This window comes from Sturnus vulgaris, chromosome 6 (assembly GCF_052056855.1).
Source record: "Sturnus vulgaris isolate bStuVul1 chromosome 6, bStuVul1.hap1, whole genome shotgun sequence".
Taxonomy (NCBI): Eukaryota; Metazoa; Chordata; class Aves; order Passeriformes; family Sturnidae; genus Sturnus; species Sturnus vulgaris.
The window spans coordinates 16,695,142-16,722,505 of NC_142248.1; the positions used below are offsets into that span (position 1 = coordinate 16,695,142).

General features: G+C 37.3%; 2 protein-coding genes across 4 annotated transcripts in view; one reads left to right on the forward strand and one right to left on the reverse strand.

Annotated features, from left to right (window-relative positions):
• Window positions 1–27,364, reverse strand: part of CHRM5 (cholinergic receptor muscarinic 5) — a 47,628-nt gene that overhangs the window by 11,692 nt on the left and 8,572 nt on the right. Inside the window, exons 2-3 of one of the 3 annotated variants that reach the window (XR_015804482.1) lie at window positions 15,729–15,923; window positions 9,768–10,411 (exon numbers count right to left, since the gene is read on the reverse strand). The exons of 1 other annotated variant lie outside the window; for it this stretch is intronic. The gene's annotated coding sequence lies outside the window, so the exon portion shown is untranslated. Of the gene's footprint in view, window positions 1–9,767; window positions 10,412–15,728; window positions 15,924–27,364 lie in introns of those variants that run through there. One more of the 3 variants, XM_088167191.1, reaches the window with a different exon arrangement.
• Window positions 223–27,364, forward strand: part of AVEN (apoptosis and caspase activation inhibitor) — an 82,400-nt gene continuing 55,258 nt past the window's right edge. The window contains exons 1-2 of the mRNA XM_088167193.1: window positions 223–495; window positions 18,567–18,747. Of these exons, the coding sequence (XP_088023319.1) occupies window positions 253–495; window positions 18,567–18,747 (424 nt within the window). The 5' untranslated portion in view covers window positions 223–252. The remainder of the gene's footprint in view (window positions 496–18,566; window positions 18,748–27,364) is intronic.

A 27,364-nucleotide genomic window follows, 5' to 3' on the forward strand; every position in this document is an offset into this window, starting at 1 on the left:
CACTATTTTCTAAACGCTAGAGACACGTTTTTCTGTGTTTATTCACACAGGCGGATGCGATCTTGCCCTCCTTGCCCGTTGGTACCCGCAGGAGGTTCGGGCCCGGCCCGGGCCTGCCCGCGCCCCAGCCGCCCGCAGGGGGCGCTGCCGAGGCCGCGCCGCCGCCATTTCCCCGGGCCCCGGCGAGCGGCCCTTTCCGGCAGTGGGCGGGACGGGCGCGGCCCCGGCGGCCCGCGGCAGGCGAGCCCGGCCATGCAGGCGGAGCGGGGCGGCAGCCGGCCCCGCAGGGAAGGGGCCCGGCACGGCCGGCGGCGGCCCGGCGGCGCGCCCGACGCGGCGACGGAAGGAGGCGGCGGGGACTGCCACGGGCGCGGAGGAGGCGGGGGCCGGGGAAGAGGCGGCGCTTACGGGCCCCGAGGAGGCGGGGGCCGGGGCAGGCGAGAACCTCGAGGTCGCGGGGCAGCGCCGCCGCCCAGCGCCCAGCAGCACCGGCGGGTAAGCGGAGCAGAGCCCGCCCTCCGCGGCAGCCGGGGGAGGCGGCGCTGAGCGTGCGGGGCCCCGGGGCGGCCCTCGGGCTGGGGACACAACCCTCCCCTTCCCTCCCCAGCTCCTCCTCTCTCCGCCCCTGCTCCTCCCCTTCCGAGGTGCAGCCGGGCTGGCTGCTGTGCCCGCGGCTGTAGGGTGGGCTGGGGATGCCCGGGACAGCTCGGTAGCTGCAGCCTGCCTGTGCTCTCCTCCTGCCCTGGGACAGCTCAGACTGCGCGCTCTGGTGCAGCGTACACAGAGCTTTTCTTGCCGAAATCCGTATATAATTTTGCGCTAAAAAGATAAAAGTCTTGTTTGAAAAATGCATCTGAAAAAATATATCCTCAATTTGCTAGTAGAGATGAAGAATTGTTGAGCATTTTTGGCACAGTTGTTTCAAAGGTTGGACTTGGAGGATTTTAGAGATCTTTTTCCAGCCTTAACAGTTCTATGATCAGAAGTTGAAATGAGCGTATGTCTTGTCCAGCCTGTGCTGCTCGCAGTGAAGATATAGTAACAGAGCACGCATTACATAATGGATATTTGTGATTCACTGGATATGTATTTGTCATTAATAGAAGTTGATCGTTGTGCTTCGACCCATTATAAAATGTTATAAAGGTTAAAAGTAGCACAGCCATACCATTGTGTACCACAACTACATAGGCAATTTCCTGTAGAGGTATTAAAATGCCTTCTCTAATGCACCATGGTATGAGGTCAACACTGTGCCTTTAAAAAGAGCTTCCATAAAAAATGCTTTGACTACTTCATTCAGATTGTTTTACTTCTGTTAGCATCGTTGCACATAGAAATCATAGTTGTCCCTGGATTGACAAAGAGATTACAATGATGACCTAATGCTAATTGGTGTTGGCAGCACTGGGAGTCCTAATGCAGATGGACCAGCTGCTACCCCAATTCCAGCATCATTTTGATTAGATTCACTTTGACTTTTATGATGCCGTGGCTTTAATTGAACCCACCCAGTGTTTTATCTGTATTAGAACTCCCCTGCTTGGTGGTGGATTTAAAAAATGTAAAATGTTAATTTCGTTATTGTATTTAGATATATAGCGCTCGTGTTTTGGGAGATGAGAGTTCCAGCTCAATTGGTTCAATTACCTAGAATGGTGGTCGGTGCTTTCACATGTCAGAAATATAAATTGCGAAATTCACACTGATGTTTGTGGACAGGTTTGGATCCTGGATGTGAAACAACCGTGTTCCCTCATAAGCTGCAGAAGCATGCAGGGGAAATTCAGAACCTCTATATATTAGCTTGGGAAATTTCTGTTCTGGACTGATTTTTTTCCCAAGTCATTCAACGCTGCAATTAAAATTTTTTCTTTTGGGACACATTACAATATATTTTGCCATTGCTCACTTTATTACTGATTTCATCTCTTCACCTTAGCCTAGCACAGTGACTTTATTTTTGGCCAAGGCTATTATGGTTTGGGACTTTAAAAGAGAAGCAACAGCTAAGATTTTCAGAGAACTCTGCTAAAAATGGTTCAAATGTAATGCTCTTCCTGCACTGGAGGGTTTTTACTTTAAGCACTGTATGGTCTCTTAGCACACCTGCTACAAATTTCGTGTTTAGCAGCTTGGATGGGACTGGCTTCCAGCAATCCACCCACAGCTTCACCAGCTGTGCCAGCCTGCAGCTGCTGAATTTTAGTGCTGCCTCTGAGCCAATCTCATAATTCACCACTTCTGGAGTAGGGAGGGCCTCCTCCTTCCATCAGTGTAGCCAGTGTTTATCTGACAGAGAGTTGTCTCCTTTTAATCCCAGCTCCTTAGTGTTTTCTGTGTTCAGCAGAGTGACATGTATTATAAGAGTACACCACCTCAGTGATAGGCTGCTTGTCCCAGAGCGAGCGTTTTGTGTGAGACAAGACCCTGCTGTCTTTCAGCAACAGGGGGCAAATCTTCTGAAGTGATGATGTGTGAATTGCAAAACTGGTAGTAAGGCAGAGAGTGTGATGGTCTTACCATATTCCCTTTCCTTACTGTGTGCTGAGATGCTGGGGTCTTCTCAGAAAAATATTTTTTTCTTTTTTTTTTTTACAGTGAGATAGAAATCCGCATTAAATTGCATCATATTTTGGCAGCAATATTCCTTAGTCAATTGCATTCACGTAAAAGCACTGTTAGTCTTAAAATGTTGTGTTTTGGATGTTTTAATTTAATGGCTCCTAAGCTTGCATTTGAAGCTACAGGGGGATATTATTTCTGACCTGTACAAGAGGGAGAAGAAAGTGTCGTGGTGGCACATTCAGTTTTGTGGGGGACATGAAGACTGGACAATGTGTGCTTTACGCTGCCCCAGGGGTCCTGTAATTCTTTGGTTTTTAGTCATGAGTGATCAGCTGTGTTATTTGCAAAGCCTGGGAAGATCCAGAAATTGCTAAGTCACTTCTCCCCTCCTCAGCAGCCTGCTAAGGGAGATTAGGTGCTGTGCTTGTATTCATGCTCTGCGCGGTAGATCCAGCTGTGGATCAGAATCTCAGAGAAGAAAGGTTCATGGTTTTTGTCAGCTCTTGAGAAAGTGGCTCTCTGAGTGAATTCCCAGCTCTACTTTTGAAACAGAAAACTCTCTCAAACATGACATTGATTTAGAAACCATGAGAAAAAGTGTTCTTATTCCTTCTGAAGAGGGAAAAGGTTCTTCCGCTTATGTGTTTTTGTAACTAGTGTGCATGTTGATTTAACTGGCTTGATTACTGAAGATTTTGTGTCCTCCCTTCAAAAATGAATGTCTAATTAAGACCAGCTGGTTTACCAAATGGCAGATTTCTTTGTAGATCTGTCATCTTGAATAATTTTCTGTTGTTACAGTCTGCTTTAGCTCATCTATGCTATGTTAAATAAATAAAACACATTTGAAATTACTCATTTTTAGTACAATGTGGCATCATAATGCTAAAGTAAAAGGTCCAATGTTATCTCCTACTTTTAGTCTAACTCAGAATTCATGTTTTATGTACTGTCAGAATTTTAAAGTTGCTGTAAGAGATACAGTATACTAAAATAGAAACAATTTTCTGAAATTGTGGATACGATGCTGGCTTTTATTTGGATGGTCCTTGACCACATTTTTTGGCGGTGGTTTAAGGAGATTTTCTTTTGTGCTTTAGTTTTATTACATTTGCAATTTACGAAGTATTTTTTTAACTTTCTATTCAAAGATAGACTGAGTCTGCATGTGATGCCTGCTACTACTTCAGTGCAGTTGGAATTGGCAGGTCTGTTTCAATGTTCATTTCCCGGCTTTGGGCAGTGTTGCAGTAAACATTTGATTGTTATAAAATGGACTTTACCAGATGGATTTTAGTGCAGTCTTTCTCATATGTGTGGTTAATTTCAAGATGGCATCACATTCATTTAACATTGATTATATCTTTTTGTGGTCTATGCACATATAGAAGTGATCTAAGAGAACATCTAATGCTGTCAGCATCAGATAAATTTTCCTAATTAGCATGAACTAACCCTTTACAATCTAAGCAATTGCAAAAAGTAGTTGAGAGGCACAGTAACAAAAGTAACAAATACAGATATATTTGATTTCCTTCAGAATGCTATAACAGAACTTGTGCAGATAGAAGAATAGATTTCTGGATCTTGGAGACAAATCTTTTGACATTTTGTGTTAATGTTTTCAAAAGCAACTAGAAAAAACTTATTTTGATTAATGTACATCGGTTTGTAAGCTGTACTTAATTACACATGAGGTGTGAAGAGCTTCCCTTCTCAGGAGTTTCTTTACTGTGATGGTTCAGTGTCAAACTGGTGTTTGTTAAATGGGATTCTGCAAGGCTTCATTCTATATCTGCTCATGTTCGGTTTTCTATTAATAATAAATAATAATAAAAAGGGAAGGATTAAAATATACACTGTTAAAATTTGCAGACAGTGCTAAACTGGCAGGAGGGTGGAGTGCAGAACAAATTCTCAATAAATGGAAGAAACAGCCAGCATTTGGGTGTGATTCAGGGTCAAATATAATGCAAGCACATCTCTATAGGAAAAATCTGTAGCAGTGTGTGACTGATTAAGGTGCAACTTTACAGAAGAGGACTGTCAGCTTGATGGATGAGAAGGTATCAATTAGTGATGCCATTACATTGAAGAACTAGTTCTATTTTTGCAAGATTGGGATTAGCTGGTGAAAGTTCAGAGGGAAGCAATGAAGAATGATATAAAGAGGATATGACAAGGAGGAAGGGCTGAAGAACCTGGTTCTTTCTCTTTTTATTTATGTATTTATTTCAATTTTTTTTTTTTAATCTGAGGAAGAGGACACATTGGACAAGCCTGGTTAGCAATGTTCCATAAAGTAGAAAGGTTGCTGCTGAGAGATCCATTTTTGGCAGGACAAGGAGAAAAACATAGTTAAGAAGGAAGAGATTTAATTGGGGCCTTGAGAATAAAATTTGTGACTGAAAGATTAGATAGCTTGTGTAGGCAGTACATGGGAATCAGGACAGAAAAATATGTATGGTGAAGGTTACTGAGCCTACTCAGTAGACCTGCTGTGTAACCACTTGTCACAGCCCTATTTATTTTTCTTTTATTTTTTCAAGGCTGTCTGTGCAATGGAAAAACATAAATGCTTTATGTACATTCAAAGTTAATTTATTCTTTTGGTTTCTAAACAATAGAGGAACCTGTTTTTTACAGTGCTGGTGACTTCAGAGTTTCATAATAGTCTGTAATTGTTTAGTGTGGGATGGTTTAGTGATATTTATTGTTATTCATTCAGCATATTTTACCAACTTTCCTGCTGATATAACTTGACAGATTTGTATTGAAAGCATCCCATTACACAGGTGAATGTCATTGCTGCAGAGAAACGTCCTGACTCTTTTTCTGTAACTTTCTTGGAAAGAACTTGAGGGTTTTTTCTTATATTTTAGATGGCTGTGCATTTCTGTCCTCACCTACTTAAATGCTTTTTTTCCTCTTTTTTACTCTCAAGTCTCTGGGGTACTAATTTGGTAGCTTTTTGGTAACAGGTTGTCCCAGATATTTTCCATCTTAAAGAAATAACTTTACTTACTGCATATTTGGTTAATTATGTGAAACACAGCTTTCAATCATGATCTTATATAGATATAATTATCCGGAAAAGTGGTGTGGATTTTATTCAGATGAAATATAAAATAGTAATTATTTGAATATTGGAGAACTTCCCGTCATATTTAACTAAAGATTTTAGAATTTTGAGAAGAGCTAAAACTCCTGCAGGTTAAGAATGCATGCATCTATGCATCCATGCATCTATGCATCCATGCATCGATGCCTGCATCCATCCTGGGCGATGAACCAGTGCTGTACGGTACCAGTAGGTGGTGCAGGCAGCCCACCCCTTGGCTCTGGCAGCTCCCGTGCCGGGCTGGAATTATTTGGTGAGGAGTCAGGATGTGTGCACATCGTGGGGTTGGAATGTTCTCCTCATCTCAGGGTGATGTTTTCTGAACGCACAGCACAACGTGTGAAAGTCACATGTACATGTGAGTTATTAGGACTTGCCCCTGGGTCTTTGAAACACAGCTGTGAAGAAAAGTTATTTGTAGGAAGGGTATGCTTTGTAATTCTAAAAATCTTGCTGTGCTACTGAGATGAGTGTTTGATCCCAGATAGCACAATACAGGAGTTTGTTTGGGTACATCAAGTGAGAGACGGTAAGTATTTCTGCTGAAAAATCAACAAATTTGTACAAGTGATAAATTTGTTTAAAAAATATGCCATGCAGTGCTGCTGCTGTTTTTCCTCACAAAAGTAACTGGATAGTTTCAGGAACCCTGTTTTGAGTTTCTAGCCAGTCTAATAGTGCTGCACAGTCTTTTGTAGCAGTCAGAAGGTTTCACTGTATTAAAAAAAAAAAATCAAACAAATGATGATTGATTCAGTGGTGATTTAGAGACATTAAAAAACTATGGAAGAATATTTCTTTTCACAATCACAAGATTGAGTCTGTGTGATTCAGTATTCTATGGTAAGGCATAGAGGGGGGATCCATTTATTTCCCACTGTTCTTTCATGCATGCAATTCCTCTGTATTATGTGTATGTAGGGGACCTAGGGGGGAAGGTTGAGTTTTTCTGTTTATTTTTTTGAAAATAAGACTTTAGCTCTTCTGCAGGTAGACACTGTAATACACTGATGTAAATCTGCTGGAGTGTGTAAGAACCTTGCCTTAAGGTCCAGTTTCTATTCTTGTTTCTCTTTCCCCAGAGGATGATTCTACGTTAGAGACTTCAGTTTCCCTCCTTAACCCTGAAATAGCCAGGGTCTTTGTCTTGTAGGAACAGTGGGCTACAGTTCTTCCTAGGCTCTTTCACTGACCTGTTGTGAGACCTTGAGTTTTTTCTGCTTGCCTGACAAACTAGGCAACTAGGTTTTTTTTTTGGTTTTTTTTTTTTTTATTTATTTATTTAATTTAGTTGTTGTGGGGTTTGTTGGTTTTTTTTTTGTTTGTTTTGTTTGTTTGTTTGGTTGGTTTTTTTAATATGTGTGTGTGTGTGTGTGTGTGTAGTTGTTTTTTTTCTTAGGTGTCCTGTTTCAGGCATTATCCACATTATGCTGCTTTGCTAATGTCTCTGCTGTATTATGTCCCTGTTAATTTGTGTCAAACGATGGCATGCCCATGGAAGCCACAGAAGCGCAAATGATCACATCTTCAGTATTTATTTTTCTTCCACTTCAACCAAATTGTTAGCAATGCTAATACAGGATTATTGTCTCAGAGTAAAATGTTTTTGTATAGACAAAATTTAAAAAAATAGTCTCACTAAAGAGAAAAAGTAGTTCCTTCAGTGTGTTTGGTGTGCTCTTAGTTCAAATTACTGTCGAGAATGGGATTTTGATGCAAATTTGTCTTGTGGGTTACACTTGCATGTGCTATTAGTGGGCTCAGTGTGGTTTCACTCCTGATGGTGTCACAGCTGAAGCTGTCCACCAGCTGTCCAGACAGTTGAGCACTGTCTGTAGCTCACCACTGCAAACGGTGCAAAGTTCTCCTGTAGTTACTGCTCTGTGTGCATCTACGGTGGCTCACCAGTGCAAATTGTAGCATGTAAGAATGTGATGGGCACATGAAATCATGGGATTCTGGTGCATCCCAGCAGGTACAGCCCAGTGCTTGTTGGTAATTTGGATATGTTTGCACTCTCAGAAAGTTCGAAATGACTTTTAAAGCTTCTTCACAGCAGAGTTAACTTCAGGGTCTAGGAGCATCATTGTGTGGTAACTCTTATTTTTCAGAATTATACTCCAGACCAATGACAAAATAAAATTAGATTTTAACATCTTGGGGTTTTAAGTGTGGCGTTGCATCATTGAGGACCTTGGACAATGATTCTTCACTGCTTTATCTCAAGTTGCATGTTGGATTTAGGGAAGTATATTCTTTAAGGCTATTTAGAAAAATATCTTTCACAGGATTTTTTCCTCCACCCTCTTCCAAAAAAAGTTGGAGGTGAATGAGGAAGGGATGTCAGAGGTTTGAGTGGTGATTTCTAAAATGTCTGCAGTAAGTTGCATTCAAATGTGATATAAAAATAACTAAGAGTGTTTTTTGAGCGATTGCAGAGGCATACATTTGAAAACATCCATTGTATTATAGCACTCTGGTATAATTATGGAACAGTTTCATAATATTGTTCAAATATGAAACAACGTTGCAACACTAAGCATCTCAAGAGGCTGATAGTGACAGAACAAACATGGAGATGCAATACACAGAAGTGGAGTTTTCCACAGTTGGTAAGTTTGGTTCTGCTTGTGTGGAATTGTTTGAGCCTTGTTTAATGTTAGGCTTTTTACAGATGTTATGTCTAGAAATGAGTCATGCTTTTTTCTTCAACTGTAAATAGGTTTGAACATAAGAACCTTTCAGGATCTAGACTTTTTGCTTCTGGTGTTTGGCATTCTGCAACTTCAGAGAGGAACCTTTGTTTATACTCTTTATCTACAAGTTACATATTGTAGAGGGTGATGGCTCATACCAGGTCACAGTCACATGACTAATCTGTTTGAATTACCCATAATCTCCTTGATTTTTTTAAAAATCAAGGAGAGAGAAGTATTTTTTGTTATTGAAGTTATTAAGACAGTTTCTAGACAATAGTTTGTGATTGTTGGAGCAGTAACAATTTTATGTAGAAACTTCAAGAACAAGTCTCTCTCTTTTGTACTTGATGAGATGTTTTTACCTTTAACTGGAGCATCATTCCTGTTGGGCAAAACATTTGTTTCAGAATAGGATATCTCTCTTGGCTAATTCTGTCTTTAGCTAACTCAGAGTGCTGAGTTCGAGTATCCCACATTTATGAACCAGTCTTAGTATTTCATCCCTATTTGAAAAATTCTCATCCCGTACAATAAAGACTAGAAGCTTTTTTCTTCATGCTACCTGTTCTTTCAGCTGCCCTTTCTGCTAATTAAGCTTCTCTTCAGCTTTGGTAGATCTCTGTAAAGGTCACCAATAGAGCAAACTAGTGAAGAGGATTACTCTTTGTAGGAATATTTTTTTTCTTTTCATGAAAGAACCTTTGAGTCAAGGCTCTTCCTTCCTCAGTGTAAAGCAGAGGGGGAAGCTTTAGCTTTTTCCTTTTTCCCTCAAGTTGAAAAAAACATTTAGAAACCTGAACCTGTACTGGAAGAGCTCTGATACCTAGATGAACAATAAGGAAGTCAATTGTTTCTGTTTCTGAGCAGCAACACTGAAAAATCATTGAAGGCACATTACAGTTTCATCAGTAGGTCTCTATGTCAATATGAAAAGACTGTGAACATACAAATATATGTGTCACCTCATCTCCATTCATACTTTTGTAGAAATAGTTTTTAGCTTACTCTGGTGTGTGTCAGTGTAATGATGGAATAGATTGAATGTTTAACAATACAATTTCATCTTATTAATACTTTTGACAAATTAAAAAGTGCAATACACAAAATACTGAATGTCAAGATTTTTCTTTTGTCTTTGCATTTCATTAGGTGTAGTCTGGAAAACATAGAGCATAAAAACAAAAGGATTTGCAAATATCTATACTGACTTGTTTAAGCTGGCTGCCAAGAATTGCAATTAAGTGATTGTTACAAATGCTTGTTTTCTGTTGAATAATTGAAAAGGGAAAAAATCTTATTTAAATTATATGAAACCCTGAAGGAGGAAGTATAATGAAAAGTAGTTTAATTATTTTCAGTGAGACAGCAAAACAGACTCATGACCTTATCAGCGTTTGTTTATTTTCTTGCCTTATTGTATTCTTTGTTATCCCCACAAAATACTGGTTATGATACAGAAAAACCCCTCTTAATAAGGTAATGTATTATTTTCAGCTCTCTCAAAATATATAACAAAATCATCCTTGTGTGTGACAGTTTACCTTAGAAATAGCTCGTGGGTGATGTTACAGAGCCATTATCACTGATGTTTTCTGGTGAAAAGGCAGGCAGGGGGTACAGAGCCTATGTTGGATAGAGTACACGATCAAAAAGTTTCAGTTTGCAATGACTACTGAGGCGAAGGATTTGAGGATGGGGAAAAAAGTTCAAGCTGTGATCTGTTTTCTTCCCAGTTTCAAATACAGAGTGCAGTGAAGCTTTTTTTCGCTTCTTAGATAAGTAACCTGCCAATGAACTTGAAATAATTTTTAATCTGAATTTCCCTCAATTTGTTTTTTTCAGTCCCTTTGTACTCTATGTACAAACATGATATTGTCATGAAGAGAGTAGGAATGAAAGACTGACATTAAGTGCTACATTCTTGTCGTTTTTTAAATTTTTTTTGGTGTGTCTGGTGATTGTGCATCTGCAGGACACATCTGCTGGCAGCTTCTCGAGTTCTCCTGCTGAAAGTGTCCAGGTGCTGTACAAATTAGAATAGGTCCAGCTGAGAAAAGAGGCTAGATCTCCTGCTCCAGAGCATGTAACACCACTGTATGCTCATGGGAAGTGGGAGATGCAACTTGGAATGCATTTGTGCAGAAAAGGGAATTGAATTTATTTCCACTTTCTGGATAAAATGTTGTTGTGCAATAGCTGAAGAAACATATATTGTATTTATTTACACATCTCTTTGAGGTGCTTTTTTGGCACTCCCCTCTCTTTTGCTGCAGTCCCCATCTATTCTCAGTTCGTTGCAGGACAAGCAGAACTATTTATGCTGGAGAGAATGTTGTTTCTGTCCAAAATGCACTGCTTTGAGGCCAAGTGCATGCCGCACGTTGGTGATAAAAAATTCTGCTGCTGACTTACCTGAGTCAAGACAGCGTGATGCTTCTACACCTTTTATCATTGTGATGTATAGAGTCCCCAAACACATTCATCATTAATTCTCAGACTGTAGTATAGGATTTGGAGAACATGCTCTGGGATGCCTTAACCATCTTTGAGCTATCCTACTGAAAGAGCTTGAAAATGGAGTGTGTGGTGTGTAGCTGCCTTTTGTTTAACATTGCAGGAAATTAAAACCAAGGATATGACTTACAAGTACACTTAGCCAATCCAGCAGATATCTGCTGCCAGATATGAAGGAAGGACCTGCTTCCCAGTTCCCATGTTTCATGGCATGCTTCCAGCCTATCTAACCATTATTTGTGGTTGTCTGATTCTGCTGTGAACTGACAAAGGAACTGAAACTGGCGGAAGGTTAAAAGTAGAAAAGAGAAAAAAACTATTGATTAAGTTTCTATCAGTTTAGGGATACTATTTCAAAAGATCCTGTTCTGTTTGGTGCCTTTCCAAATTTTTTTCTTCTTTAGTGCTGTGACTATTGAAAATAGAATACTGTGAGTGAATATCACTAAGCTATTTCCATGTTTTGAAATACATAGAAAAAGAATGTCTTACTCCTATGTGCTTTCTTTTTTGCAAAATAGGTGCATTTTCAAGAGCCCTAAGCATTTAACTTTTTGCTATCTCTTATCAAATATTTTTGAATTTAAAGGTAGGTGATAGTTTTGTTATTAAAATGTAAACTTTGGAGGTTTCCTTTCACGTGTAATATAGCAGAGCAAAATCTTTTGAGAGGTTTTTTTGGGGGTTGTTAGTTTATTTTTTTCTATTTTCATTGTGGCAAAAAGTAGATCTGTTGAGAAGCTGTCACATACTTCTACTTGCATGAGAAACCCTGAAGCTTCTTCTTGTTGTTTTTGCTCTTAGTAGAGTTGCTCAACTTTTGTTCTAGAGCTGTGTGCATGTAGAGGTTGTTGGATAAACATTAGACTTGTCAATATAACTGAGGCCTTCTCTAAACCTTGCTCTTTTGAGCAGACTTTGTTCAAAGTTTATGAAAGAAACTGTGAGTTAGAATCAAATTTTTCTCTGCTCTGCAGGTGGATGCTTTGACTGAGCTTTTTACATAATTTGTTGTGCTTTTATTTTATCATTGATACAGTTGCAGAAGAAGCAAACTTTTCAGTATATAAAAGCTTATAACAGATACTTTTATTGAGAAAGGCTGTCTTACCCACTGGGTCATGAGGAGTAGTAAAATAGCAATATCCTTTAAAACATCTCTTATTTAAGTGTTGAGGTGAATATTTTCGCTCAATAATTTTGCTTTCTTGATGTGACAGAACTCCTCATGTATGTTCTTTACAAGTTCTTGTTAAAGCTGTTAATACTTAACTGCTTTTGCAATTTTAGAAGAGCTGGGATAAAATAGCAAAGTGAAATACTAAGGATTAAGTAGGCTGCTGGAGCTTTTCAAGCCCTGAGTAGACAAAGCCCTGATCTCCATGGTCTGATTTCAGTTTTGACCTTCTTTTGAGTAGGCAGTTGGACAAGATGACCTCTTGCAATCCCTTTCAGTTTGGTTTACTCTATAATCCTGTGACATTACCACATAAGAATTGAAACCATTTCAGGATATTGTCAGTCTCTAATGCAGCTTAGAAAACTTCTTTTTAGGAACAGCAGATGTGGTGAAAACAATTATCTTTCTCCAGAAGATTTCCTTAACCGATCCATAATACTAAGTTTAATTTAGTTTTGGAATAAGACATGCAACATTCACATATGTGGATCCATATGTATGCAATATATAAACCTTCGGTTTTTTGCCAAGTACAGCCTATACATAGGAACAATCAGTAATCTTACTGAAAATGCTGTAACTTTTGTGGCAATATACTTTGTAAGGTTTTCTTGAAACCTGTTATTTCTGTCAAGACAGAGGGTCCTATTTTATGTTTGCACTCATATTTTTGACTGATGTTTGTACGACAAAAAACTTTTTAAAGTTACTGACAATTTGAAGGTAGAAGAGCTGCCAGGTTCTGTGCAGGTCCATGTGACGATTTTGTATAAATTGCTTAATGAGTTTACATAGTTGCCAGTAACTTTCATAAGATCATTTCCCCTGAATTAAAGAAAAAAATACAGTTGATTTTCTGTTGGTGGAAATGCATTAGCTTGGCAAGTTTAGAAAATCAAAAATCTCGTTACCTATAGACAGCAGCTGAACAAACTTCTTACAGACTTTGTTTGCAGCATGAGACAGCCTTGGGGAAGAGATGCAAAGGGGTTCTTCTGCAGTTAATGCAACTTGTCGATAATCCATCATATTTTCCAGTTAGTACAGAATGAGTACCAAATTTATAATGATACTGTTCTCACAACAACCCCATCAAGCATCCTTTAGTTTGGAATTTTCATCTAAATCAGTAGGGTGAAATTTTAGCTAGTGGCCTTGTAGTTTGGAAAATCCTGTATCTAATGAGCAGCACATGCAAATATGCACTTTCTGAAATAAATAATTACTTGGCAGGCTTTACCAAGAACAAAGTCTTGCTAACCTACAGTGCATGCTTATTAAGTTTAATTTATCTTCAAGTAAACAGTTTTCAAACTGAGTCTCTGAAAGGCACAGTGCAAAAGTTGAGCAGTGTGTACTAGATTGGTTCATTTTGCCCCTGGAAGGCTTTCATTTGAAGGACCATGCAGCTAATCATGTACTGGCAGGTCACAGAGGTATTTCTGAGAGGGCAGTGAAGAGTGAGCATTAGGATTTATGGATTCTTTTCTAGTCTTTGAAATAGGAAAAGAGACGGTGGTCTGCCATTGCCATTTAAATCAGTAGCTGCAAACAATGTAACCAAGCTGTTTACCTGTACACTTTTTTTTTTTTTTTTTTTAATCTCATGTTTTAGTGAATCTAAGGGAGAGATTTAGCTCCTAATAGAAGTTCTCATTGCAATTCAGTGAGGCATAAGATTTGTGCAGAATATGTCTATAGCTTGTGGAAATGTTAATAATGATTTGTGAGAAAGATGCAGGACACCTTGTAGTCCTGGTGCTTGATCATGTTAAAACTTTAGAGTGCAAAGAATATTTTAGGAGGTGGAGTTTTGGTCCAGTTGAACAGCAAGTTCTGCTTCCATTTACCTTAGTTCTTAATAAACCCTGTTTTTCTTTAATATGCTATACAGCTCATTATTTAGAGAGTCCAATGAATTTCCACCACAATAAACCAGATGATGCATTCCTTTGTCAAGTAATTGTTTACAAGAAGAGGGATATATATATATATGTATGGGTTATAATTAGTTAAATGTGTAAAATAGAAACCTTTTGAAGATTTTTCTGCTATATATGACTATCGTGAGGTATTACCTTAGCAATCATGGTAATGCATAAATTAAGCTGTCAGGGGATTTTCCTATACGTTTTTGGATTTAAATGTAAATAAAGGGCATTTAATGAGCATTGTTGCTAAAAAAAGGAATTCTTTTTGAGATTGTGTTGTATCTGTAATGTACTAAGATAATTCCTGGTGTAATCTCATTGCTCCTGTTTGGTTACACTACCAATAACTTTGAACCGTGAAATTAAAAGCAAGTATGTCTTTCCAAGAGCAATTTAAGTCATTGAGGAGTGAGTGTCTCTAACATTAAAGAGTAACAGTCTTTAACATTTCCATTTTTGTCTGCCCAGAGGAACCACTAAGAAGTCAGTATCAGCCAAGCTGCCTTACTGATTTACATGCATACAAGCCTCCATATGCACATTCTGTGAAACAATTTAAGGTGTAGAGATCGTGAACGGCTTTGTTGTTTAATTATGTATATTTTTTGACCCTTTGACTTAGAAGTCCCTTTTGTGAAAATTTGGCTTTAACAGATGCTGCCAAAGTAAGAAGGAGAAGCAAAAGATAAATTTTCTCTGCAAATACACATTAGTATTTTAAATATAAATGAGAAAAAAAAAATGTGTTCATTCATGATGCAGTTGATAGTCTGGATCAGATTCAACCTAGAGAATATTTTCATTTTGTTTTGCTAACCTTTTACCCTGATGGGAAGAGAAAATAGGATTGAGACATCTAGTAAGCTTGAATGTCTTTGCTCTTGACCACAGCTGCGCAGCAGTTTCCACAAAGGGAAGAGGGAATCAAGACAGAAGTTTATTCAAGAAATTGGTGTGTGCTGTTGCTTGTTGTGAGAGCAGCAGATGTAGGGAGTAGACAGAGGTTATGAGTGTCCATGAATATGCCCCATATGGCAGTTTATTATGACCCTGAGTGGAAGTGTATGATGTCTGGGATATTTCAGGTGAGTGTCTATAATAAGGAATAGAAATATTAAGGAAATGTGAATATGTTGTATCTGCAATATTCAAAACAGTAATACAGAGATTAAGTATCAAAGGGGAAAAGTAGCACTTGATTGATATAATTTTGAAGACTTTCTAAAGATAATTTGGGAAGGAAGAGAAGAAGACAAATATCTATGCTCTTTCTAAGAGATTAACCAAAAAGCTCAAATTATGTTCACATACTGTATAGTGACATACTGGGAAGAGAATTGGGAGGAATGCTACAAAATAAATAAGAATGGAAATCTAATTAATGCAGGACACCTGTATGATAGGGAACAGCAGCTGGCCCAAAGAAAAGTAAGCTGAATATCTGATGTTTCTGTTACTGTAGGATATTCTAGGTACTGACAAAGATAAAGAGTCTTGAACCTTTCCTACAGTGTTACCGGAATTGAGCAGGAAGGCTATAAGCTCCAGCTCCTTCGGCTTCCTAAGGGTAATAAGGAGAGTTTTAGAAAGTCTTAATGGAAGCCCTGACTTTTAATGCACTTTGAGTATTGTTTTGTTAAAGGTCTGTGAGCTCAACAATTCTTGTTGAGTGCTTGGACACGTGTGCTTAACATGCTAGGACTGATTGCACTTACAGTGAAGAGTGGTTGAGTAATTGAAGTGGGATGCAAGAGGTCACTGTTGCACTTTCTCCATTGTGTACTTCAGCCTGGGTTTGGTCCAAACCACTCTGGGTTCCAGAGAAGTGCGGAAGGATGATCCCACGGGAAATTACTTGTTCAGAACAATGTTTGCTTCATTCTGAACCACGTGCGTCAGTGTGTTCTCATCTGTAAGAAAAGTCAAACAAAAAGCCTACTTCCCTGTATTTTCTCAATACCATACTGTCCCCAACCCTGTATGTGAAATTAGTTTTTTGCTCTGTTAGACTGCAGATTGTGGTCCTTTTTGCTATGCACTTTGCTTTCCTTTAGAAGAAAATGCAGTCACAGGCTCTCATAAAGGATGAAAAGGCATTGCTCAGCAGAAGACCACAACTTGTGCCAGTTCCTCTGCAGGGGAGCTTTGAGTTGTTTGAGTGCTTTAGTGTTTATGCAGAATATTGCACACTTTTTTGTTGCTGTTCTGATATGCAAATTAGTCTGAAGGTTTCCTGATTTTTTTCAGCTGGGTTTTTGCATACTTTCCACACTTTGAAAATTTCGATGAAATGTGCAAATGGTGATGCATTGCTATCTGGAACTGAGGCACAGCAGATAGATGCTATACCTCCTGTGCTATCATGTTATGTTAGAACACTGAGCAGTAACATGTACATAGTTTAAAGGCCTAAATTCTTCTCCTTACACGACTAATTCTTTTTTAAAGGTCGTATCTGTCTTGGCTTTTAGAATTTGTTTCAGCTTGTATCTCTTGTTATTTGACAATGTGGCAAGAGGGTAGATACTTTATTTCATTACACGTAGGACTGATGTTTGCTCTGTACTGATGAAGACTCATTTTCAGGAAGGTGAAGTGACAATGTTAGTAGAATATGGTGTAGCTGAATAGGCAGCTAAGAGAAAGGTGGTTAAGGTGTATGTTTCTGAGTTTCTGGAGTTTTTACTTCGTAGCTGTCTCATGTGAGATGGTAGAAGAGAAACCTTTATTTTCTGAAGAGTCACTGATCAGTTTTGTAATGTATTTGAAAATTTTAGCACATCTTTAAATTGATTGAATGTTGACTATTCAATTGTGATTATTTGTAGTTTGGTTTTGTAGCTTGGTGGTGCATCGTGTAAGTTTTCCATTAAATATTTACTGGAACCAGAAGCAGGTTTTTATTTGAAGTTTACTTGTTTTAACAGTAAGCCTCAGGACGGTACTTGGGGAACCAGTTTACACAGCTGCTGTTAATGCTTCTGAGAATTTGTGGTTTATTTCTTGAAGTTAACTATTTCACTTTATAAGAAGTGACATTTCCTTGAGGTACACTGTATAGCATAGCTAATAACACAATGTGAAAAAGAATTTAGTCTGGATTAAGAGAAAACACTTGTGTCCGTATTAGTTTACTGGAAGCCTGTTGAACTATGGAAGTGGTACTCCTGGGTTTTTTATGTTTACAGCTGAAAGGAGTGAATTCTTCAAACAGGTCTCTAATAAGTAAATATCTATAATGTCATAGTTGCTTAAGATGATTCTGATTTTTTCTTAAAAATAAAGTACAAAACTGATCTGTCTCTGTAACACCATTCTTGCTTTGACTTGTGAATCGTATCAGCTCCAAGTTATTTTGGGCACTGAATTTCACTAGGCTTGCTGGATTACAGCAAATCGTTCATTTCATAGGTGAAGAATAGAGAAGAAGTAAGTTTATTTTTGTTTTGGTGTAAGTGGATTTGGCCTTTGTTGTGTTATATTATAGCTTTGCTTGAGTTTCCAGTAATGTAGTTGTCACTTTATCCACTTGCTCACATAACCGTTTACTTACAACAACCATTTTAGTGTATTTATCTGATGAATACAAAGAAAAGAGAATTCACCTAAAAAATTGCACAGAACCAGTGAGAATGCACAGAATATTTTCTTTTTTTGTCATTTGTTTGACACCTGGGAGTGCATTTGTGTAATTGTGACAGATTTAATCTCTTGCCTGTTGAGTTCTCCTCCCTCCAGGAAGCAAATCTTTCTTTTTGTGAAGCAACAATCATTTCAGCTAAATCCCAAGCTCTGGGAGATCTGCATTTATAGAGAATTCAAGACAGGGGAGAGTTTTCCACAGCTGATGAGTACTTGTGGCAAATGCCTATTTTCCTTATATTTTAAATTGACTCTGCAATGAATTCTCCTTTTGACCTTAGGACTTTTTAAGAGGTTAAGATTAGTAGATCGGCTGCTAGCAGTGTATTTAATTTTTTCATGTCTATTTCCATAAAATGACTTTCATGAAGGAAATTAAACTTGATTAATTATTCTATATTACTTGATTTAAGACTTTATGATTGGTTATAATGGAAATTCTTACATAAATCACCGTTTTCAAATTGTTTTTCTGCAGAATGTATCTTTTCCTATTCCACTCTACAAACATAGTTTTTTCCAGTTACCATCTGTATCATTGCAACACTTGGGCAGAGACACTTGGTTTCAATTCCGAGTTCCACTCCCTATCCGTTGCTCTCAGTTTTAGGAAGAAGGCTATTCATTATGAATTTTCAGAATGGGAGGGAAAGTAGTAGAACTTTTATTAGTGTCTCTGCTTGACCCCCTGTAAGAGCTGAAGCTTTACCTGGTGCCTTTTAGTTACACTCTTGATGAATTACATATAGTTCACAAAGATAGTACCACCTAAATGTATGTGGGGATCCAGATGGATTTGTCTTTCTGGGTTTTATTCCTGTAGCTGGAATTGTTTGTATGAATGATTGTTTAAATACAGAACAGAATGCTATAAAGTTGCAATGGCTTAACTGTCCATTTAAATGTTACAGGTAGAGGAGGATGATGATACTGAATCACGACATGAAGAAGAGAAGGAAGAAGTGAAATGTTATTCAAGAAGAAAGGTCTTTTCTAACTGGAGCCGCTATGAAGAGACAGAAAAAGAGGGACAGAGTGAAGCTGGGGAGTCACAGAGAGGAACAGACTTCAGTGTTTTGCTTAGCTCAGCAGGTAAGCATTTTCCAGTCTGTAGGGTTTTTTAGTTATTTAGTAATGTTTTGAGACATGACTACTTTTCTGACTGTTGCCCTTGATGATGAAACTCCACCCTAGAATACCATTCCTATCTGCCTCTGTAGCAGATTCCTTTCTTTGTGCAAGAATCAATTTCTGAAGTTCTGTTTCACATGAACGTTGCCAAGTTGTGCCTAGGTTGTCAGGTTTTAATCACAGTATCATGAAATGTGTATTGACTTCTCTGAATCTTGTGTTACATGGCAAACAATGCTGGAGTCAAGGCACATAGTGTGGACCAAGGCACGTGTGTATGTAAAAGACTCTGGGGAGCAAAGTAGATACAGTTATTCAAAACTTTTAAAATCAAGAGACCTGTCCTGACCTGCCATATCTCCATGGTTCAGCTTTTTAATAATTTCAATAACTCTGCAGTTCAGAATGTCTTTAAAATGTTCTGAAGAATATTACCTTTGAACTGAGGGTATAACAAAAGAGTATTTAGCTCTACTAATTTGTATTTTTCTTGAGTTATACTTCAGCATATTTATTACCTTCCCATTCATTTTACTATTTATATTCTCTTAATGCCTCAAATGATAATATAGGAAGGTAGTATTCATATATTCTTCATATTTATTAATTCTAAATCTTTGATTTAGAGAGTGCTTTATTTTAATATATATTATTATTGTTCTCTACAGTGAAATAAATTGATAAGAAACTGCAGTGGAATAAAGTACTTTCTTTTGGAGGAAGAAAAAAGTACCTTCTAAACAATAATGTGGATTTCTTGGAGTCACATTAAAAAACAGTTTGTGTCAGCAGTGTTCTTTGTTCTATAATTTCTTTGGCTGATGTGTGAAAACTGAGAATACAGTCATATTTATTTGTAGTGGTCTGAGAAGCTCACACATCTGCTTTATTTGATAATTGCTGCTGTTAGTATATTACTGTTCAGCATTCTGAAGATGAAAAATAAATCCAATTTAATTGCAACAAGCAGTTAGGGAGTACAGGAGAGGGAATGGAGTTAAATTTCCAATTTTTCATTTATACAAAACCTTTAAAAAGTCTTAAAATCTTGTGATTTGCTATTAATACACAATTATGTAATTAATACAGCCAGTTTAGAATTCTTTGGCAAAAGCTCAGATTAAAAACCTGATCTCCTATGTAATGGTTAGGTTCCATAATATTGAATGCAGGTTCTTAAAGAGAGTGTCATCCTTCAAGATAAAACTTGGCTTATCCCAGAAAATATGCTGTTAATTGAATTAGATAGCATAGAAAGAATCATTTGGGATAATGTAATGAAGACAGAATTAATGCTAGTGACAAAGTTAATTCCTCTCCCAGGAGTTTCCCAGGATGTCCAAGGAATTAAAAGTCCTTGGTACTTATTTGTTTAATATAATGTAAAAGTGCATTTATGTGTAATTCTTTACTTAAATCAACCTAAAAATAGCAAAATGAGATATTATGTGATATGGATGTCATGTTGATAATTAGGATTAGAGCTTTTAAATCTAATACTACTGTTGCTTGGATTAAGAAAGGAACAAAGTTATGCAATATTACACTAAATTTTTATCATTAGCAGCGGAAGGTGGAAAGTGGAAATCTGAGGAGGTGAAAGGAGTTTGCAGACACTTGCAGAGAATGTAAAGTCTTTGGGGTATTTTATGTTTCAATAGCTTCTGGAGACAAACACTGGGATTTTAGTTTTTGCTTATAGTTCCAGCTTTCTCTGCCTCATGCCAATCCCTAGTGTGGCACGGGTTCTGTCTTTTCAATCCAGTATTTAGGCCTGACTAGCCCCAGACTGTCTCTTGACTGTGTGTTGTTTCTCTGCTGTCAGCCCTTGCCTGCCTAATAATTCTTCTCACTCTTCCTTCCTTCTGTTGTTTTTTTCTTCTTGTATTTCTGTGATTTCTGATTCCTGTTGGTGGATCTTTTTTCAGTCTTTTGTTGTTAGCCAGCTCTCTTCCATATATATTTATTAAAATCCAATTCTTTCAAATTCTGCCAGAGGCACAATATTTGTCCCTCATTCTTTCCAGTCCTGGTGATCCCCAAGTCTTAATCGTCCTGCTTGGCAATGCTCATTTGGTTTAATTCACTACCACATCTTGTTATGTTCCTCTTAGTTTCTTTCCTTGTCTAGTCAATTCCAGTTTATTCTTTCAAGCTTCCAGTTCTGGTCTCCATTATAAACTGGTTTTTCCATCTTCTGTTCAGACTCTCTGTCAGTATACCCTAAATCCTACGCAAGTTACCCAGCAGTATAAAGTGACAGACTGTTGTTTTCAACTGTGTGGGGGATATCACCATAGGTGAGGCTGCAGAAATATGCAAGGTGACTCTTCGTGCTTGCTCAGTGTTCTACCTAAAGCCTGTTAAATGCAGACTTCTCCTACAGTGGAAGATCTGGGTCTCACTCAAAACTGAAGGTTAGAGGAAACTTAATTCAGTTGCCTTACACATTGGGATGGCATGCAGAAGACCACTGAGGAGGTAGATGCCATGATTGGTTGTTAAGCTTCAGAAGATCTTGTAAAAATTGGATACAAACTCTGATTTCTAGAAGTTTGTAGCTTGGCTAAGTTAGGTTAGATTTTTCACAAAATGCACAGAGTGTACCTCTTCCATACAAAATCATTATGCAGTCTGACTTCAAGTTACTGATTCAGGGCAGGAAAATGGTTATGGTTTCTCAAGTGCTTTCACACAGAGAAATGTTCAAGTAATTTTCTGGATTCCTTTACAAGGTGGTGGTAAGGGGAGGATAAGGAAAAACCACCTGAAGCAGACGATAGACCATGAAAATTTCATACTGAATAGTTAAAAAGGCAGCTGAAAATAGTCATAAGAACTGCTAGGTGGCTTTGATACCAGCTGATGTCACTGGCCTACAGAGCTTCTTTGTTAGGGCATATTATATTTCTGTGTAAAATAGGTGTCCTGGATTCAGCTTAAGTTTTTTTTCTAGCATTTTATAATTTATTTCTTTTTAATTTTCTTGAATATAGCAAACTTTTCCATGTTGCTTTTGTCTAGCTGATAAAAAATACAAGTGCATCGTGAAACCTTCAGAGAACAGGTCTTGAATCAATATAGTAAAAATGCTGTTGAAGCATAAAGAACAAGAGAAGTGGAAGTGATAGGATAACCTTACTTTGCAAGCAGAATCTTGCCATATTTGAAGAGCTGCCCTCATTTTTTGACATATGAGGGTTGAGGGACTTATAGTAGACTTAAGCTGTTCATCAGCTTTTTGGCTGTGATTAAATTCTTTAAAAATATATTTTTAAAATATCATTACAGAGCTGATCAAAATGTATCCAGCCACTTGATTTCTTTGAATATGGTAGGCATTAGCAGTACACCAGCCAAAAACTGACAAAATACATGCCTCGATAACAATACTCAGATTGCAAGATTATGATTATCAAGATGAAAAATATCATTTGGACACATGAATTTTTTCCATTTGGTTTTTTAGGCCATGGCTGAATAATTCAGGTGCATTAAAGGTTAAGATGGAGAAATGCTGTGCTGCTTAAAACTGGGAAAATGGTTTGATATTGTAAGAGTACGTATAATTTATAATAATAATACATATAATTTCTGTAGGTACTAGCAGTTGAATACAATAAAAAATGTAGAATAAAAATCAAAAGAAGTCACTGGAGCATAATAGTAGTGAACAATAGGTATAAGAATTATGAGGTAAATGTTACAGTACCTTCCCTAAACACTTGATGTGTTTTTTTTAACCTTCTTCTTTTGGGTCTGTGTTTAATTTTGATGTGTCTATTGCAATACATTGCTGCATTTTTGTCATTGGCATGGTCAGCACATGCTTGAGAATTAGAAGTAAACAAAAGACCTTTGGCCATCTTGGAAAATCGGAACAGATAAACTCGTGGAGCAAGGCTTGCATTAAAAGTAGGTTTTCCTTCATCTTTTCTGTCTCAAGTAGAGACAAGTTTGTTTTTTTTTTTTTTTTTAAAAAAAGGTGAGTGAAGAGTAAATAAATTTTCTTTTTTTAATGGTAATTCTGCTCAAGCAAGAAGAATGGCAATAGCAGGGCATTGTTCAAGTACTAAAAAAGAATCCTTTAAATTAAAAAATTATAGACAACAGCTGAAAATTAGTTTTCTTTAGATAAATGCCTAACTCGTTGGTGATTTGGATTTCTGTATATATCAGGGTCCCATTTTCAATGGTACTTGCTTGACAACTCAGCTACTTCTTGGCCAGAAATTGACCAAGAAACTGATGCAAAACTTCCGTATTCATGCTGTTCCCCAAGTGACATGACCTCTGTGTTGAACATAGCAGTATTGGTTACTTCTTATCACTTACCACTTTTAAGATTACAGGTGCCAGGTTACTGATCTTGAAAGGTGATTACATTGTTGCACAAAGAATTGGTAACAGGTCACTTAAATATTATAGGTATATTATAATGTACCTGACATAAATAGGTATGAGCATGTGTTTTACTTGCATTTTCTTCATTTTCTCTGTTTTTCACTGCCTCATTCCCTAAATGTTCTCTGAGTTTCCATAACATGCTCTCCTATCCTGCATCTCCTTCTAGCCCCATTTCAGCACATCAGAACTTTCATTTCCTTTTTGATGGTCCTCTGGTAGATAACATTTCCCATCTGTGGAGGCTTCATATCCAAGTGGTCTCATTTCCACTTGCACATGTTTTATTTGCAACAGAGCAGTTTGCAACTTTGGACTTGTTACCAGACCTAAGAGATACTTCTGGCTCATGTACCTGTAGGTGTCTGAAATCAACAAAAAACAGTCTCTCCTGTACTACTTTTCTTCTCCCAAACAAACAGGAAAAAAACCTTCCACAATAAAGATTTGCATTGAAATCACAGGACTTGGCATCAGTGGAAGCTGGCTCTCCATCTGCTCAGTGCTTCTTCCTGAACTGTTCCTAACATTACAGAAATTCATTTTTTTTTCTCTAATCAGACAAGCCAAGCTGTCTTTTTTTTTCTTTTTTTTTTTCTGAACTAAAAATAAGATGTGCCAGATTTTAAGTATTAATTACATTTTCTTGATAAATGTGTTTTCCTGTAATAGGTAGTCTCTGTTCATTATGTATTCTTTCATATCTGTGCCTTTTTCACTCCTAAGTTTTATCTAATATATAACCAAAACTGTGATTGAAGTGTGGAAGTATAATGTGACTCCATGATTTGAATGTAAATGTAGGACAACATGTCTTCATTTTAATATTCTGGTATCTTAGAACTATGTGGCTTTAAGTATCAGTGGTAGTACTGTATAATTACATTAAGTAATTAATGTAAGTAATTAAAAAATCTGAAAGGTTTCGGTATTTCAGAGAAATTAGTATGATTTGTGATTTATAATTGAATAGAGTGAGATTCACAGACTAAAAAGGTTAAATTTTGTTCCCATTAAAATCAGTCTGGTAAGCTTTTCCCCATTCTTTTCACATCTTGATTGCAGTTATTTATTAGTGAAGTTCCAGATTTCTGGATTTAAAAGGTTTTCTGACCAATATCCTTCTCTAACACTGGGTCCTTAATCTTTTGCTGGTACTGTATACTGATGGTAATTCTGCTGAATTATGTTGAAGTATCAGTAAGTTTAAATATGGAGCAATTTGTCCTTATTCCTGTCTTGCTGTTGTCATGTCCACTACTACAGTTTGTGGGCTTGAGACCTCGATAAAAATGTCTATTCACCTGAATCGCCGTTTCTCTAGTTTAATAATGTCCTTTGTTTTTATAATGCCCCTAAAACTGTTCTGCCTGACTAGGCCTTATCTTGGTCATCTGTGTTTCTGCCACATCATCTCTGACATTTCTGCCACTGAAATCCCCATACCAAAACTGAATTACTCTTACTCTTGTACTCAGATGGTATATTTCTTATTCCAGTATTCATTTTCAAAGTTCAGTGTGTTACAACCATGATATTCTTGTTCACTTTCTCCTACTTTTACTGCTTTTTATTTATTTTGTTCCATTCCCTACTTTGAATTTTTAAAAAAATTTTGATTTTCATTATTGCTGCATATTACTTTTAAAAGATTTTATTTTTTTTTTCTTTTGGTTTCCTTTTTACACTTTTGATTCTGTTAAATTCTGACCACTGTTGAATCACCTGAATTAGACTGTATTAGACATTTTAGAGCAGAGATGTTCTTTTGCTTATTGATGTAATACTGGTTCTTTTTCCAATAATGACATTAATAGATATCACTTCTGTGGTAATACTAAAAGATGTTGATTGATGTGTTTGTTTTAATTGTAATATTTTTTTCAATCTCTCAGCTGCTTACATTAGAGAAAGAAACAAAATAGAAACACAAATTCTACAAAGTTTTGTAAAACTAGAAGTTTATGGTAAAGATGATAAGACTATCAGATGTAGCAGACTGGTTTAATTGTAGAAACTAGACAACATTTACTGTTCTGTTTCTCATAAGTGTGCATTTATTCCTAATATCTATTAACAAATAAAATAACTGTGACAGGAATGTTTCCTTATTCGGTGATACATATGCCAGAGAAGTGTTGTGATCAGCCTTCATGTAAACCACTTTCAGAAGAGACAGCAAAACCTATTCTAGCAATAGTCTCAGAAATTCATTGGCAAGGAACAGTGCTGTTTCTAAGCATCAACTTTGGAGTGAAAGAAAGGATATGAAATAGTGTTTTAAAGGATTTGGAGTGCCTGTTTGTTCCTTAATCTCATTTACAGTTCCTCCTTTCTTCTTATTCCATCTGTGGTCCTGAAATTTCTCCTCAAATCTGGTCTTGATGGGTTGGACTCTCCTTGTCCTGCTCTTTTTAAAATGCTTTTGGTTTTAATGTGCTTTAGCCACACCTATTAATTTTGAGGTTTTTGTTTCCTTGGTCTCATCCTATTGCTCAAGAATTCCTGGTTCCTACATCCAACTTCTAGTCTAAGCTTTCTCTTGACCCTTCCCTTGCCTCTCATTTTTGTCCAAATCACTTGTTGTTTCCTCAGCTAGTCTATGTTCTCTTCCCTATTGTTCACTCTTAGCTCATCATGGAAGTGGAATCTTTGGCATTTTTGGGTGTTGTATGTGAAGATGGCTCTTCTGAGCAGTGAAAAGATTTTTTTTTTCTGAAACAATTTATTTTTTGTCTAGATTTGAGTAATTTTTCTGAAGGATGTCAAAGGCATATTGAATCTTGCCAAAGCTTGTTGTTAAAACAAGAGTTGTATTAAACGCCTTTTCCAGTCTCAAGGAAATTCTTTGTATCCCATTGTTGCCCTTTCTTGCAAACCAAGCCCTTGCATGTGCAAAATTGTGAACTAAAAACTCTTTTAATAAAAGTGATGTTTCAGGGTGAGAATAGGGTGCAAATGGGGAAGAATTATATTTTCTTTGATTTTGACTAATTTTCAACCTTTACTGGAATGTGAATCAGATGACCTTCCTTTGACAGTACACACTCATTGTCTGAGGTTATAAAGCATGGTATTTCTGAATATGCTGCAGATAGTTTGGATTGTGTATGTGATCATACTCTACTTCTTTTTATACTGTTGACTGGAAACAATCTGTGATAATATGGGTTTCTTTGAGTATATGCATGTGCTTCAATATACGGAAAATGTGCTGCTGAAAATTGTGTATCAGCTTTCTACAAAATAAAAGGGGGCAAGGTGGAAGAACTATTTCAAGATGGGAATGATTTAAAATCATGATATAGTTCTATTGATTTTTGTGTCATAAGGGCTAGAGGCCATAATTGCAGATATTTATAGCAGTGACATTTTCATTCAAGACACTTGTTTAACCTTCTGCTGGGAAAATGCTGGCAGAAGGGAAGTTTTGGAAAGCCATGTCTTATGAATTGACAGTTCACTGGTAATAGAAGGCAATCTGAGTGAGATTTTATTTTTTAAATAAATAAAGTGCTAGGGGTGTAAGAGTAACAGTACCAGACAGCAAGTCTATACAATTTGTACTATTTAGGAAAAGATGCTCTCTTTGCAGTGTTCACTGTAACCTTACCAATGCCCAAGAAAATATACCAAGGTGGTTCTAATGGAAAACAGTGCTTTTCCCCTGACTTCCTTACAGTGGAGCATTGTTAGTGTTGGTTGCTTTTTTTCTTTATAGATGTGCTTAAAGTTTCAAAAGTCATTAGAAGATAGAATTTGGCATGACAGAATTTGAAATTGCTTTGTATTTTGCTTCTGCCCCCAATAATAAATTAAGGTCACCTCCCCTCTTCTGAAGGAAAAAGTTTGAAAGACACTTCAGTGATATTATGGATTTGGCCCATCACCAGATATGGATCTCATTGCCTGATTTGACTACATGAATGGTGCAAAAGAGTTGGCAGGAACATGAAATGGAACAGCTGGTGAGAAGGGAAAGATCTTGCAGAATCAGTAAAATACTAGAATTGCTGTTGATAATAGTAAGGGTGGTAACATGCATGTGTATTGGGTAAAGTTGGATTAAATCCAGATGCCTACTTCTGACTCATCTTAATGTACATTTACAGTTAGAATTGTCAACAAGTAAATTTTCTAATGCAAATAAGAATCTACAGCCTTTGTTGCTTTA